Here is a 15259-nt window from a genome sequence, read left to right on the forward strand (position 1 = left end):
ATCAGCACACCATGGGTTCTACAGGAGAATCGGCGGCGGTGACTCGCTTCAGCGACAATGTCGTGCCTCAGGCTCCAGAGGACCCGTTGTTCGGTCTGATGGCCGCATATCGCCGAGACACATATGACAAGAAGGTCGACTTGGGCATCGGCGCATACAGAGACAACAACGCGAAGCCATGGGTTCTACCCGTTGTTAAGAAGGTGGGTGTTTATTGCTCTGCAGAGGCCACAGACTTCGATGACTGACCAGACATGATGTGACAGGCAGATGAGATTCTTCGAAACGACCCCAATCTGAATCACGAATACCTCCCCATCGCTGGCCTTCCAGACTTCACCTCGGCGGCGCAGAAGGTGATCCTGGGTTCAGACAGCCCCGCCATCAAAGAAGGACGGGTGCGCAGCCTTTTCCTCACTGCTCATTTACCCGTCCCTTGCAGCTAATCAGTAATATCACAGGTATGCTCACTTCAAACCATCTCAGGCACCGGAGCCGTCCATCTAGGCGGTCTCTTCCTTTCCAAATTCCTACAGTCGCCCACAATCTATGTCTCGAACCCGACGTGGGCCAACCACAATCAAATCTTCACAAACGTCCACCTCCCCATCAAACAGTACCCTTACTTCTCCGCAAAGACAAAGATGCTCGACCTAGACGGTATGCTCAGTACACTGAAGGCTGCAGACAATGGTAGTATTGTGCTCCTGCACGCCTGTGCACACAACCCTACCGGCGTCGATCCGACACAAGAGCAATGGAAACAAATTGCACAAGTGTGCCGTGAGCGCTCGCTTTTCCCCTTCTTCGACTGTGCCTACCAGGGCTTCGCTTCGGGTGACCTAGCGAAGGACAGTTGGGCGATCCGACACTTTGTGGAATTGGGATTCGAACTGGTCATTGCCCAGTCGTTTGCCAAAAACTTTGGTCTCTACGGCGAGCGTGCCGGTGCCTTCCACTTCATCGCCGCCCCGAGTTCCAAGGCTCAAGACATCGCCAAGCGCGTCTCAAGCCAGCTGGCCATCCTACAACGCAGTGAAATCAGTAATCCTCCTGCCTACGGTGCCAGAATCGCCAGCACAGTCCTCAATGATCCCGAACTCTTTGCTCAGTGGGAAGCCGACCTGCGCACTATGTCTGGACGGATCATCGAGATGCGAAAGAGCCTGAAAGCGGAGCTGGACAGACTCGGCACACCCGGCAACTGGGACCACATCACAAGTCAGATCGGCATGTTCACCTTCACAGGTATCAGCGAGGCGCAAGTCCTGGCCATCCGCGAGAAGTGGCATGTGTATATGACCAAGAACGGAAGAATCAGTATGGCGGGCCTCAATACCGGGAACGTCAAGTACTTTGCAGAGGCGCTGGACGATGTCGTCCGGAACGTGAAATGAATGCGACGCACGAAGAGCATGAGGAAGCCGTTTCTTGAAACGTCCACTCCGATCATGTGCCTTGATGCAACATTCAGGCTGGGGAAACTTGAACGACGAGACGAGACGATGAATTAGCTTTCGCGGATTATTCATTCTGTTCGATGCCTGCAGGCCTGGACACTTGGTGGTGCAAAATGGGATCCTTTTCTGCCATGGGTGTTGTAGAAGAAAGTCAACCTTGCTGGGTTCAATAGAATGGTTACTCGGTTGCCAGCTTTTCACCTGAGGTAGACAAAACAAACGGGGAATATTCTTAAACTTTTAACACTCCAAGAAGTGAATTCTACTTTCAAGATCGGAGGAAAGCATGGCATGGAGTCGGAAACTATGGAGTAGGCGAGACAAATGCAGCCTTGCGGCCTCGGATTCAAGGGTCGTTTTCTCAGGAGGACCGCTTGAGTTTCAGGTGCTCCGCCGTAGTCCCGCTTCTACCGTCGGCGGCAATTGAGGATCTCTCCGTGTGTTGCTCCTCCTGATTCGCCACGGCGCGGATGCTCCTGACTCTCTCATTCTGTAACGGCATCACCGGCGGTGGAAACGAGTTTGAACGTCTTTCAGACTTGACTGTCATTCTGAAACCACCTCACCAGGGTTAATCTGTAGTACTACCTAGGTCCTTGGACGTTGAAAAAACGCCCCTTCGGCGCCCAGAGGGGGTCTTTCTCGCACGCAAGACGAAAGCTGTTTGGCTTCCGGGATTGCGAATGTCTTGGTGCGAAGAAGAGAAGAGTGCGGAGTTGATGCGGCGGTGAGGGACCCCCAGACACAAGACACAAGACACAAGACACAAGACACATGTTTACCCGCCCGGCGGTGGTTCTGGCTTGGTGGACTCCCCAGACACACGACACACGACTATCGGTCCGGCCGTGGTTCTGACTTGATGAAGAACCCCCCAGACCCAAAAGGTGGTCCATTCATTCCCAGAGATGCTCTCGTAGCAGGCCGACAATCAGCAAGAACTTCAATCCCTCAAATGCTGATCATACACCATCGCCCACGCCGTCACGCCTTCTCCCTCTTGACCGTCTCCGCTCGGCCAGCCCTCGTGATCAATCTTTCCCTTCCCAATGGTGATCTTCTCGACGATGCGGAACCCGAAGTGTTCGTAGATTCTCGCGGCCTGGGGCGTAGTGGCCTCCAGCCAAGCGGCGACGTTCTCGTCTCTGGCCCGGTTCAAGAAAGGGGTCATGACGGCGTTGATGCTGCCTTCGACCTTGGACACGGACTTGTTCCGAGCCAGGAACGACAGATGGTAGTACGGCCGGAGTAGTTGCTGTTCTTCGGGTGGTGCTGGTGCCGCCTCCTTGTCCCCGTCCGAGTCCGACGTCGAGGTGGAATCCGAGTCTGTCGACGGACTCAACTCGGTAGACGGTGGTAACGCCAGACACCTAGCCTTTGCGGCACTGACTCTTCCCCTCCATTCGGTGAGCAGGGTGCCCGGATCGGCTTTCGAGTCGATGAACGCCTTGCCTTGGAAATGCGGCGGCTCCCACAGCGCGACGGCCGACCAGTTCCCCGCCTGGACCAGCTCGGCACCCGATGCGGCGCTGTCGAGGATCCCTGAGGCGAAGTGGCGCCGCCGACGGTCCTTGTTGACTAGTGGAGAGGGATAGGGCGGCGGAGTCTTGTCGTTGTCCACTATGAACGATGTCGTCAGAGCAGTGGCTGCAAAGGAGTCGCTAATTATGTCGATGAAGTGGTCGAGGTCATCCTGGGAGTCGGACGGTATGACTTTGTAGGGCTGCGATTGTGTAGACGTTGAAGAAGACGACATTGTTGATAAACGATCGACTTGGTGGTTTCGAGGCGTATACAGGCTTGAACGAGAGTGGGACACACAGTCACGGCAGCCGGTGGTTGAAATGGTGGTCAAGGGGAAAATGCTTGAGGAATGCTTCGAAGATTACAGGGAGTCAAAAAGGGGTTAGTTTCGCCATTGAGTAGGGCGCAGAATCTGGAATTGCGGAGCGGAAAAGCAGCGAAAGAATTTCTTTGCTGACCAGTGATTTGATTGTTGGAGGCAGACTCCGACGGTAAGCGACGAACCCGGACTCATGTGATGGCAGGAAAGTCACAATGTCACGTCGCTGAGAAAATATGGGGTAACAGAAACATAGACATTCGTCATGCGCGACTGAAGGTTACGGGAGACAAGAGAAATGGGGGTGCATTCATTGTGACGCCTTCTTTGTGGTCCAGAGACGGATATGACGAGTTGGAATGCAAACGAATGTGTTTGACGGGAGTGACTCAAGTGACTCAAATGACTCAGCTTTTGGTGAGTCGAAACGCAGAAACAAAAGAGAATGGAAGAAAAGGGAGATTGGGAGATAAGGATAAAAGATAACAACAGAATTAGAGATTGAACGTACTCAATCATCGGGTGGACTAAATCACCCGCGATTAGAGATGTTATGCTGGCCCTAAACCACATAGTCACCTTGGCACTCTCCGCGGTCTTTGCGGCTCCTGCATACGCACCAGGAAGACTATTTGATCTACCCATACCTACAGGGAGATACTTACACAGCACATGCTAACCAGCAGCTAGAAGCGCCGTGATAATGGACTTTTTGTCAGAATCCGAGTCCATCTGTGTAAATCTTCAAAAAGAGGCACGTCCATTGGCTCACCACACACGCTCTAAAGGGGAAGAAATCTCCCAAGTGGGAAGGTCAATGGAGACCTTTTTGTTCTATCAAGGTATAACCTACCAAGGTATATATATATATATTTGTACAGGCTCAATGACCAGCCGATGAATTTGTGGTGTATTGATACGTGTATGAACATGGTCCTGAATTACTCCCAATCCTCAAACAAGACGTGAGTATAGACAACCAACCCGGACCAGTTCGAGGAGCGAAACACCATCTCCGCGATCATGTCCAGCACGCGTACTCGAGTCAACGGCGGCACCAATGGGCCCCTCGCCAGGGTACACGAAATCCACGTAGAGCGACTCGCCAAAAAGTCGATATCGACTGATCTCAATGTCTCCGTGCCTGCTGCCTTTTACCAGTCACAATCCATCTATCAGCTGGAAAGGCGAGCGATATTTTCGAGACGATGGTTCCTCGTCTCGCACAAGGCTCGATACCGCAACACCGGCGACTTTGTGCAGTACGAGATGGCCGGGTTCAACTTCGTCGTGGTCAAGAACAAGGAGGGGACCCTGGTTGGCTTCCACAATGTGTGCAGGTATGTGTAAAGAAACATCAAACCCCCCCCAAGGAGCCACCCCCGATCAAACACCTAAATGTGTGTCCGCGTTTGCCAGACATCGAGCGTTCCCCGTCGTACGCGAGACACAAGGCACGGCACGCATCTTTTCGTGCAAGTACCACGGATGGTCGTACGACCTGAACGGCAAACTGACCAAAGCACCCCGCTTCACGCCCGAGTCAGTCCCGGCCTTTGATGCGTCTGCCATCCACCTGTTCCCTGTCCACGTCCACGTCGACCGCAACGGTTTCGTGTACGTCAATCTCGACGCGAGTCCCACACCTGCCGTCTCCTGGGAGACGCAGTACGGGGACCTGGATCGGCAGGATGTCCTCGTCCACTCTGGCATCGACTGGGACAAGGTCGAGTACGACTTTACGTGGACCAAGGACGGCGCCTTCAATTGGAAGGTGATGCAGGACAATTACAACGAGGTACGTGTGTTATAGCATGGTCGATGACGATGGGTACGCTTTGATGTCCCATCGTAGACCAATCACAAATTTCTATGTGTTGACGCGCGCGTCACAGTGCTACCACTGCCTCACGGCGCACCCGGACGTCGCAAAGACGACCGACCTCAACACGTACCACGTCTCCCCGGCGGAAAGCCACAAGACCTACATCGCGCACTTCAGCGAGCCCAAAGCGTCGCTCCTCGCCGAGGCGGCCGGCACGTTCGACTCGACGCGGTTCGACGGCCGGTCCGCCACGCACGTCTTCCCCGGCGGCCATTTCTCGCCGAACCCAGGGACGGGGTTCATGCACCTCATGCGCTCGGTGCCGACGTCGGCGACCACGACCCGCCAGGAGTACGACGTGTACAGGCTCAACACGCCGCGCGCGACCGCCGAATCGTACGAGCGCATGGCAAGGTTCTACCGCAAGGTCGTCGACGAGGACTTCGAGCTGTGCGAGCAGGTGCAGAAGAACCTCGAGCGCGGCGTTTTCGAGGCCGGCATGCTGCATCCGTTCCACGAAGAAGGGGTCCTCGCTTTCCAGGGCATGCTGCTCGGCGTGCTCAACGAACACGTCAAGCTCGAAGGAGACGCCGGGAGAGAACTGTGCGCCGCAAAGCCGGCCCCTACGGCGCCACAACGGGGAACCAACGGCAGCGACGTAGCAGCTTTAGCTAATGGCGCCCACCAGCCCTGTGCGGCTTTGCTAGATTGTCACACTGCGAAGCTGAAGCATGTGGAGTGGTAGATAGGTTTCCTGAGGCAGTGGAGTGAGCATCATCGAGGGGCACTGGCGGAATTTGTATCCACTGGGCCAACTCGACGATGGTCTTGCCATCGCCACGGGGGGTCGAGCCAAGCAGCTACTTCGAGAGATAGTATTAGAGGGTGTGGTAGATAAGCATCTGTCTTATTGCGAGAGTCGATATTCTGCGCACCCGTCGTTTGTGCATTGTGCATTGTGCATTACGCATTCATATGGCGTGTCTTGACGCAAACGTGTGCAAGATAAATGCTTGCCGAACGTGGTCGTACACCGCGAAGAGTATGACGATCAAAGTGCATGGTGGTTCACCAGCTGGTATCCTCCTGGTGGCATCGTCCGGATTCCGGCACAGGTGTGAATGTGATTCTGATGCGGAGCAACGCCTTTAAGCCGCTCAAGACTGTACCGTAGTACAGAACCCGCTTTCAGTACCAGTCGTGTCCTGCTTCACCGCGCTTCTCCTTGCTTGGATTCATCGACACGATATTTTGTCCCGGAATTTGATCCACAGTGAATTGTGATTCAAAAACTCCCGATATTGCCCTCCTTCCCAGTGCTGTAAACGAATCGAACGTGCCATCTCCGTTACAAGCTGCCCATTCAGGACTCTGCGGCGATGATCCATCGCCCAGATCGCTCCAGCGAGTGACAACAATGGCATGCTTGAAGAGTTTGCTGGGGTCGCTTTTGTCTTCCTGCATCCTTAATTCGATGAGGTATTCGGACGGACATTCTGGACATCTGCGTATTGGTCGACATTCAGAGCAAAGCGTGATCAGGGGGTTTTGAGGGTGTAAATGAAGCTTGACCCTCTCGGCAACTCCAACCACGCCTCCGCTATCCGGAGGCTTTGGGATATGGCTAAGGGCACATTTGACGGCCGGCATGAGATTGCCGTCTCTCCAGTGCGCACAAACAGAGAAGTACGGATTGAAATTATCGTTGTGAGAATAGAGGAGCCTGCGTAAGCCTGCTGGGGGGAGTGCAGGTGCAGCGAATGCGGAACTGATAACGCGTACCAATAGATGATTGTTCACAACGGCAAAACGTGTCTGATGCGTCCATTCTCCGTCCCGATCCTTGTATCGGCGTGCCATAGAGTCTATCGCGACGCCGTGGTCTGCCGAGTACCTATGTGCTCTCAGCACAAGCTGGGCGAATGGAAGTGGTAATGAGCGGCCGACGGTCAACCGTGTCCGAGAAATCCGCTTTTCTGGATTGAAAGCATTGGGACAATTGAACAGAGGATTTGCGATATTGGTTGGTCGCAGTATTTCGTTTCCCTTTTGAGTCCTGACATGATAAATGGCACATGGAAAACATAGAAGATGGTCAGGGAGGTCTTTGTCGAGGCGTCTGAGGAAATCGATTTTGGCACTGACGTTTGAGACATCATTCAGGGCTGTCCAGGTGGAAGGACCGAGCAGATGTAGAAAGGCTTTGCAGGAGAGAGCGAGACTTGCAACATCGGCGAGCGGCAAAGATTCCACTACTTGTTTCCAAGCATGCGAAGGGAGCCTTGACAAAACTTCTGACCCGGGAACGTGAGCTTTGTCTCGATGCAGCATTTCAGTCCTCTCGGCAAGGGACTCGTCGGATTCTCGATGAGCTAGGCTATGAAGCAAGTCCGTGTGGTCCTTGCGCTCACCAGTTTGCTCGTCGCGTTCCCATTCATCTGCGATGGAAATCGCCGGGAACGAAGCATGTCGTGGTTGGCGAGACTGTTGGATGCTATTCTTGTTTGCAGTTCTGGTAGGGACGGCCGGGGAAGATTTCTTACGAAGTTTGTTGGATGTAGTTTTTGAATCCACTGGGACTTTGAGCTCTTCAATCGACAGATCCGAGATCGAAGTCGCCTTTGAACTAGAACGACTGGCGCCACCTTTCGACCTGAACGGGTTGAGAAACCCAAAGGACTTCTTTCTGGTGACGACGTCTCCCATCTGGATGTTTCTCCACGACGCACAAGATGGGTGGTGTTGCTCAAGGGTCGATGTTGTAGCTTCAACGGGTCTGTTATAATGAGTACTCGGGCACTCTTAGCAAGACCGGTGCCTCTATGACTGTGGGAGAAGTTGGGCCGTTGGCGATTCGTGGAAGCCGCGGATCGTTCAGCACCAGCATCACATAGGGCACTCGTTACAGATCACTCGATTGGACAGAATGGTCTTCCGGAGAATTACACAACAGGCCGACTGTGGTGATGACTGTATGAGGAGCAGTGAACGCAATGTCAACATCCGCGTCGAGCCGCCTGGGAAACTTGGGAAGTTCGTTCCGGAAATCAGGGATTACATAATCCGACGATGGTTCCCCAAGCAGTTGTTCGAAACATCCACCACGTTGGGACACCACTGGCTTGATACCTAGATACAAGTGAGAGCAATGGGACTACAGACTGGTCTCGTCAGCGCATGGGCGAGCGACAGACTGAAAACATGTCTGTACAGCACTATCGCATCCAGCGTCGTGAACGACTGCTGGTCCGTGTAGGTGGCGGATTTCGCTGCCATGGGGAGCTGTCACCACCATCTAGAATGGCACGTAGTAATGAAGGACGGACCTGGAATAGCAAATAGCCTGTGCCTGTACACATGTAGCTGGGAAGAGTCCTTCTGATAAAGACGCTGCCCGCCATCGCCACCGAGTGCTTAGGAAAGACAAGCCCATGCACGGCGAATTTGTCAACAATCATCATCGACGCTTCTCGAACACTGCGCGTCACACTTGCGCCTGGATTTGATGGTCAAGATGGCAGCACACAACGCCAGACCTTCAATGTTCTGGGTTCTTGCTTCTCTACACAATCAAATGCAATGGCCTCATCGCCCGATACCCTGCAGTGGTCGGCTCAGCTAGAGGTTGCGCCCTCGAACCGGAGGCTGGTCGGAGACAAGATCACATTGCCTCAGTCCGCTCTTGAAGCCCTGCTCGCAGCGGCGCCTGTCGTCTCGGTACAGAGTTCCTCCAGAAATCTGACCTCGACTTTCGACCCTTTCAATCCCTATACCTTCGCCGCCGAGCGCCATGCGCGCGCCGCCGTCGAAGATCGTCAACAGCAGTTACCTCATCCTCTGACTTTCCGCCTGGTAAATCCACTCAATGGACGAGCCGTGTACGCTGGGATCAGAGAGTTCTCGGCCAGCGAAGGCACTGTTGGATTAAGCAGTGGCCTGCGAGAAGCCCTTGGCCTATCCAATGATTCCTCTTCTCAAACCTCGCGAGAAAGCACCCCGGGAGGAGATATTGCCATGTCAAATGGCCTGCACCCTGCCAAAGCAAAAGGAGAGATTGTCACAATACATGCGAAGCAGTTACAAAAGGGAACATATGTCAAACTAAGGCCTCTCGAGGCTGGCTACGACCCTGAAGATTGGAAATCTCTCTTGGAACGGTATCTACGAGACAATTACACCACCCTCACCAGCGGGGAACTTCTTGTTGTTCCAGGTGCACGTCACGAGAGATTTCGGTTCTTGGTTGACAAGTTTGAACCTGAAGGAGATGGTATCTGTATAGTGGACACAGACCTTGAGGTGGACATCGAACCGTTGAACGAAGACCAGGCCAAGGAGACGCTTAGCAAGCAACTCGCAAGGAAGAGGCGTCAACAGGATTTGCCAGAGGGTTCTTCTTCCGGAGGCAGCCTGTTTCTGGACACAGATGTCCACGGCAGAGTGCTGGCTGGGGAGTACGTGGACTATGAGCTGAAGACGTGGGACAGGAGTCAGGATTTGGAGCTCGTTTTGCAGGCATCCGATGAAAACAGCAGCTTGGATCTTTTGGTCAGCCCATTTTCTGCACGACAGAGATCAAAACCACGACAAGATGAGTTCGTTTTCGGTGAGCTCAATGCGAGACCAACAAAGCGAATCAAACTTTCCCACACCAATGTTGATCTTGAAATGGCTGAAGCTCTCAACGTTGCCGTCTACGCCTGGCACGATCCCGTCTCGGGCACAGTAGACGAAATTAAGCCGATCCCCTACACTCTTAAAATTGCACCCGCCACATTGGAGGACGATCGAAGCGACAGTGCCGCTCAAGAGCTTGCAGCCGATGAGGTAATATGCAAGAATTGTCGTCAGGTCGTACCCAAACGAACGCTTCCTCTCCACGAGGCATTCTGTTATCGAAACAACATCCTATGCCCTAAATGCGCGGAGGTATTTCTCAAGAACTCGGACAGCTGGAAAAATCATTGGCACTGTCCTCATGACGATGACCACGGAAACGATCCCGCTTCTCATCGTAAGCACGACTCAATTTTCCATCCCAAGACGCCTCTACAATGTGCCAGCTGTGACTTCGAAGCATTCGACCTACCTATCTTGGCCCATCACCGCACAACAACATGTCCTGGAAAGGAGATCTTGTGCCAATTCTGTCATTTGGTAGTGCCCCAGCAAGGTCCTGATGATCCGGCCTTTACTGATCCAGAAGTCCTGTTGTCTGGGCTAACGCCACATGAGCTTGCTGATGGAGCGCGGACAACGGAATGTCACCTATGTAATAAGATCGTTCGATTGCGGGATATGAAAACACATCTTCGGCTCCACGACCGAGAGCGGTTTTCGCGACCTCGACCTCGGCTTTGTTCCAACCAGATATGTGGTCGGACCATCAAACACGAAGACGAAGCAAGGACCCAGAAAGAACAACTCGGTCTCTGCAACGAATGTTTTGGCCCCCTGTACGTGACGGCATATGATCCCGAAGGCAAAATGCTGAGACGGAGGATCGAACGTCGATTATTGCAACAGCTTATAGGAGGCTGTGGCAAGTCTTGGTGTCGCAATGGCCAGTGGTGTAAGACCGGTTACAAGAATGTTACAGGCGAAGACCGAGTGGTTTCGGCAAAGGATGGACTAGTTATGCTTAAACCGATAGTGGACCAACTCGCCCGGGGTATTACTTCAGGGCTGGTGTTTTGCGTCGACGAGGCTAGTCAGACTCGGCGGAGTTTGGCAACGATGATGGCTGGCGAAGGGGAATACGAGCTTGAATGGTGTGTCAAGGCTCTGGAGGAGGAGCGCAATGATGTGGGAAAGGCTCGAGATTGGCTGAGAGACCGTGCTCCGAAAATAGATGAAGTTGTGTCCTCTTCATGATACCCGACAAGGCGCAATTTGGGAACTTGGGATGATTCTCGACAAGTCTAGTTAGATTAAGAATCGTTAGCTGTAAAGGAAAATCATACTTTGGCTGCGTGTTCCAAAACCATCTTCCCACCAGGGCGAACGTCTTCCCTTCTAGCTCAACTGCAAGGTCGCCCGTTGACTTCTTTTGATACATTTGACTGATTACATGCTGGCTGAGAGTTCTCGGATCGTCGGAGCATCGGCATCGAGTTCTTGAAACCTGCTCTAGGTCGTCAAAGTCGGCGAACTGAAATCCCCAGACGGATGATGATCTGGTCCCGTTTCCAAGACGACTGTACTCGTACTCATATTGGGTAGGATGTTGCGTGTTTCTCGCGGGAGCACCCTCCAGCCCTTCTCCGACGTACGGCAACCAAATCAACCAGCGCTACTATGATACCCACAATCGCCACAGACATGACGGCCACGCCGACCTTGAAGCCGACCCTAACTAGTTAGTCAGTGGCACTCTCCTTACCTTGGGAGGTCGCAGGGGCAGTATCTCCAGCCGTGCCGTCGCCGTTACCCCATTGTCCAAAGTCCGCTTGGCTTATCGAATAATCAGACGCGTTTGGGAGACTTACTTGGCTCACTGTCCGATCACCTGCGAAATAATGTCCACTGGGGCCCTCGCGGAATCGTCCACCATGCTACCCCCAAGACGACTGATAGCGGCACCACACAGGCGTTTAGGAGCTATAGGGTCCGGCCTCTATCAATCCCCCACCGTCCCTATCTACTTCCATCATCAACACCTGTTCGACACAACTTGTACTAGGACTTGACAAGCTCAATTGGCGCAGAGAGCTTGCTTTCGGTCCTCATCGGGATGCTTGTTGTCCGCGATCCGTCCATGAATACAGATGGGGCGTCGACGGAGACCAGATCAACTTCCACCCAAACCACGGACTCGTGCAGGATGTCTGACTTGTCGGGCACGCAAGGTCAAATGCGATGAGACAAGACCCCAATGTCGACGTTGTCAAATTGCCTGTCGGAGTTGCAACTTTGGTGTCGAGATCAAGTGGGAGGCCGACTTCGTCTCACGAGGGTTGGCTTTTGGAAGAGAAGGCATATGGTCTAAATCAAGTACCTCGCCTCGTACACCTTCAGGCCCAGCGGAATGGGCTACGATTCCGGAAATAGAACCCCATTACTTCCTCAACTATTCCTCCAAAATATTCGAGGAGCCGTTGAGACTTGAATCCCCGATGTCGCCTCTCAGGTTGCAATTTTCAGGCTACGAGAATACCGAGTTACAACGGCTCGCTTCACGCCTGAATGAGAGCCTGGAGGACAATGTGAACATTACTCCTTATCGTTTTCAAGGAAACACTCTCATTACTTCTCGCTCCTTTCCTCTCATACCACACATAGTCGACGGCGATCATTCTATGCTTCTCGACTATTACATTCAGAAACTGTGCCCGCTCACCACTCCCAGCAAACTGTCCCAGTCGCCTTTCGCTTCCTTGATTCTCCCTTTCACTCTGATGAACTCCAGCAGTGGCATTCTCTCGATCCTCGCGTTGTCGGCATGCCACCGAGCGAAAAATGAACCGGCTTGGAAAGTGCCGGCAATGAAATTGAAGTCGCAAGTCTTGCGTGTCCTGCAGGATCGTTTCAGCATCGAAGGCGTTGACAAAGTCGCCTCTAGCTCCGACACTCTGGTTACAATGGTCATACTCTGCCTTTACGAAATCATACAAGATTGTGACTCGGGTTGGGTCATCCATCTCAAGGGCGCTCACGACATGGTCCGATTCCGAAAAGAACTGCAGAAAGTCCCCGGCACCGACGTCGAGGTAAACGACTTGACTGCCTTTGCCGAGAGGTTTTTTGCTTTCCACGACGTTATAGGGCGGACCGCGTGTGGACAGGTGCCCCTGTTCGGGCGAGACTACTGGAACTTTGGCGAGACTATCGTCGATGTCTGGATGGGATGTTCTCCTGAATTGGTGGCTCTTCTTTGCACCATAACCGAGCTGAGCAGAGCAGCTTATGCCGATCCCTCCATCTCCATAACCGACTCGTTTGTGAACGCCTGTGCTGTCACGAGATTCAAGCTGGAAAGCCTTGAACAGGTCGTGGAAAATGATGAGGACGATTTTCTGGTCATGTCCGCCGAAATAAAGCGACTGGCTGCTCTCCTGTTTTTGAACTGCGCTCTTTACAATACTCTTCCTACAACGCCACTAGTTGTGAAGCTCGTCGAACAGATAATGCGCCTGATCTCTGATTCTGTGGACCAGGGTTTTGTGACCGGCTTGACGTGGCCTATCTTTGTTGCGGCGGTGGAGCTGAATCCCTACGACGATGAGCTTTGGCTCGACGAGGCGACAGGCACGTCGATACACGGAAGGCGCTTGGTATTGAAAGTCTTGAGGGCCATGGAGGCATCGACCGTTTCGAATATTGACCGGATGCGGACTATAATCAGTCAAGTATGGCAAGCACGAGATCTGGAAGAAGATCCCTTTCCGGAGGCGCCGAATAACCACTGGTCCAGGAATGATTGGGAAAGATACGTGGCGCCGATCAGTGAGAACATCAATCTAGTTTGAAGAAGAGTATAAACGTGCCTCTATGGATCTCTAACAATGAGTCACATAATCTTGACGGTGGCGGGATTATCAACTGTCTATTTAACATGGTCGTATGTTCTCTCAAAGAAAGCGATCTGCTCCTTCGCCCATTCTGCAAACTCTTGCGGCTCGACAACAACCTCTGAATAATCCTTCTTATTCTCGTGCTTCCGGTGAAGCTGTTTTGCCTTCTCGAGGCATCTGGCGGCCAGGACCTGAAGCCGGTAAGTGGTCCATTGATAATACATTTCCGGCTTGTAGGAAACATCTCGGGTGTGAGATATTTTGGAATCATCATACAGCAAGGGATCGGCTGGCCACCAGGAGCACACCATGGTTATACGCTCTTTTGCGCCAATGGCGCGAACGGCCTTGTGCTTGACGACGTTACCGTGCAAAAGGACGCCATATCCCTATTCGAAAACAAGGTTCGTCAGTAATTGTACTCGCCTTACGATCACGCAGCCTGGAACTTACCACGTCGGGCTTTGCAGCCTTAATGATGGACCCGTCGCCGCAGAGGCATGCTGTCTCGCCACCCTTTCCCTGAGGCAGCGAGAGAGATACCACCAGTGACCAGGGGTACATATCATTATGCCATTCAATGACATCCGTATCTTTGTCTTGGGTGATATCCTCCTCCTCCTCTTGGGGTTCCTCCCCGTATACCTTCGGTTCCAATGGTTCAGGAGTGAGATTCTTGAGACCTTCAAGGCCGTCAGGTCCAAGTTGCACGTTTGTGTGGCCGATTTCTTGTTGGATATTTATCTTGACTGGAAGCCCAACAACCTGTGAGACTGCCTTGATCGTCTCAGGATGTGTCCATGCTTCATAGACAAATGGCGCATACTGAGGGGCTGCACCTCGAATTTGGACTGAACCTGGTCTGGTGTATGTCATGCAGTTCTTGATGGTACGCTCGCTCAAAAGCTCCCGGCGCATCTCGACAATGGCTTCTCGAGAGAAGAGTGGAAATGGATCCGTGGCAGCCACCTTACCAACTGCCTGCTTGGTCTCGTACTTGAGATCTTCTAAAGTGTAGGTCTTGTCGGGCATTTGGAACCGCAGGTGTTTTTTGGGGTCGAATCGAACGCGCTCCTCTTGTCCCCCGTCGGCCTTTAGCGATAGACGGGGAGCGCCTTGCTCCTGAACAGGATATTCGAAGTGATTGGAGGTGAAGCTTTGAGATGCCATGTTTAAAGTCTCTCTAGGCAACTTGTGACGACGAAAGAGGTGAAAAGACAGATGAGCTGTTCGTGAGTATGAGTTGCTAAGCTGAAGATACGGGAAAGGCAGTTGTTCCTCTCTCTCTCCTCGTGGAAATAAATATCGGGCAACGTGGTTCTCGCATTTACCTATCTTGTGGCTGTCAGATAGGATGGAAGGTCCTGACGAGCATCGAAGCATATTGCTCCGCGGTCAACACCTTCAGCGTTCCGTGTCCGGTATCCGTTTTCGGGTCCATTGGTTGGGCTTTTGTCCTCACGAGTGTACTGCTCTTGGGGAACCAGGGCCCCCAAGACTTAGGACTATGCACTCTCTGGCACAATGTCCAAACTAGAACGGCCGCATGCCCCACGACAAAGGGGAGAACCTGACGGTAACTAGTGTAGCTCTGCTCTTCTCCCTCGATTTACGAGAC

At 52.9% G+C, this 15259-nt stretch overlaps 7 protein-coding genes across 7 annotated transcripts; 4 read left to right on the plus strand and 3 right to left on the minus strand.

The window, feature by feature from the left end:
- Positions 1 to 11: 11 nt before the first annotated feature.
- On the plus strand, positions 12 to 1397 carry PV08_00147 (uncharacterized protein; the record flags this gene model as incomplete). The annotated part of the gene is made up of 3 exons (XM_016374514.1): positions 12 to 203; positions 267 to 398; positions 462 to 1397. 3 exons carry the CDS (start codon positions 12 to 14, stop codon positions 1395 to 1397), a joined length of 1260 nt encoding a protein of 419 aa, XP_016239790.1.
- A 1006-nt stretch (positions 1398 to 2403) lies between these two features.
- PV08_00148 (uncharacterized protein) lies at positions 2404 to 3216 on the minus strand (the record flags this gene model as incomplete). The annotated part of the gene is made up of 1 exon (XM_016374515.1): positions 2404 to 3216. The coding sequence occupies one exon, from the start codon at positions 3214 to 3216 to the stop codon at positions 2404 to 2406; it is 813 nt and encodes a 270-aa protein (XP_016239791.1).
- A 1110-nt stretch (positions 3217 to 4326) lies between these two features.
- Positions 4327 to 5873, plus strand: PV08_00149 (uncharacterized protein; the record flags this gene model as incomplete). The annotated part of the gene is made up of 3 exons (XM_016374516.1): positions 4327 to 4643; positions 4723 to 5101; positions 5199 to 5873. 3 exons carry the CDS (start codon positions 4327 to 4329, stop codon positions 5871 to 5873), a joined length of 1371 nt encoding a protein of 456 aa, XP_016239792.1.
- Positions 5874 to 6316: 443 nt separating this feature from the next.
- PV08_00150 (uncharacterized protein) lies at positions 6317 to 7834 on the minus strand (the record flags this gene model as incomplete). The annotated part of the gene is made up of 1 exon (XM_016374517.1): positions 6317 to 7834. The coding sequence occupies one exon, from the start codon at positions 7832 to 7834 to the stop codon at positions 6317 to 6319; it is 1518 nt and encodes a 505-aa protein (XP_016239793.1).
- An 873-nt stretch (positions 7835 to 8707) lies between these two features.
- On the plus strand, positions 8708 to 11002 carry PV08_00151 (uncharacterized protein; the record flags this gene model as incomplete). The annotated part of the gene is made up of 1 exon (XM_016374518.1): positions 8708 to 11002. One exon carries the CDS (start codon positions 8708 to 8710, stop codon positions 11000 to 11002), a length of 2295 nt encoding a protein of 764 aa, XP_016239794.1.
- Positions 11003 to 11895: 893 nt separating this feature from the next.
- On the plus strand, positions 11896 to 13596 carry PV08_00152 (uncharacterized protein; the record flags this gene model as incomplete). The annotated part of the gene is made up of 1 exon (XM_016374519.1): positions 11896 to 13596. One exon carries the CDS (start codon positions 11896 to 11898, stop codon positions 13594 to 13596), a length of 1701 nt encoding a protein of 566 aa, XP_016239795.1.
- A 77-nt stretch (positions 13597 to 13673) lies between these two features.
- Positions 13674 to 14811, minus strand: PV08_00153 (uncharacterized protein; the record flags this gene model as incomplete). Its single annotated transcript, XM_016374520.1, has 2 exons — positions 13674 to 14030; positions 14095 to 14811. The coding sequence occupies 2 exons, from the start codon at positions 14809 to 14811 to the stop codon at positions 13674 to 13676; spliced, it is 1074 nt and encodes a 357-aa protein (XP_016239796.1).
- Positions 14812 to 15259: the final 448 nt, after the last annotated feature.

Source organism: Exophiala spinifera (assembly GCF_000836115.1).
Source record: "Exophiala spinifera strain CBS 89968 unplaced genomic scaffold supercont1.1, whole genome shotgun sequence".
Lineage (NCBI taxonomy): Eukaryota > Fungi > Ascomycota > Eurotiomycetes > Chaetothyriales > Herpotrichiellaceae > Exophiala > Exophiala spinifera.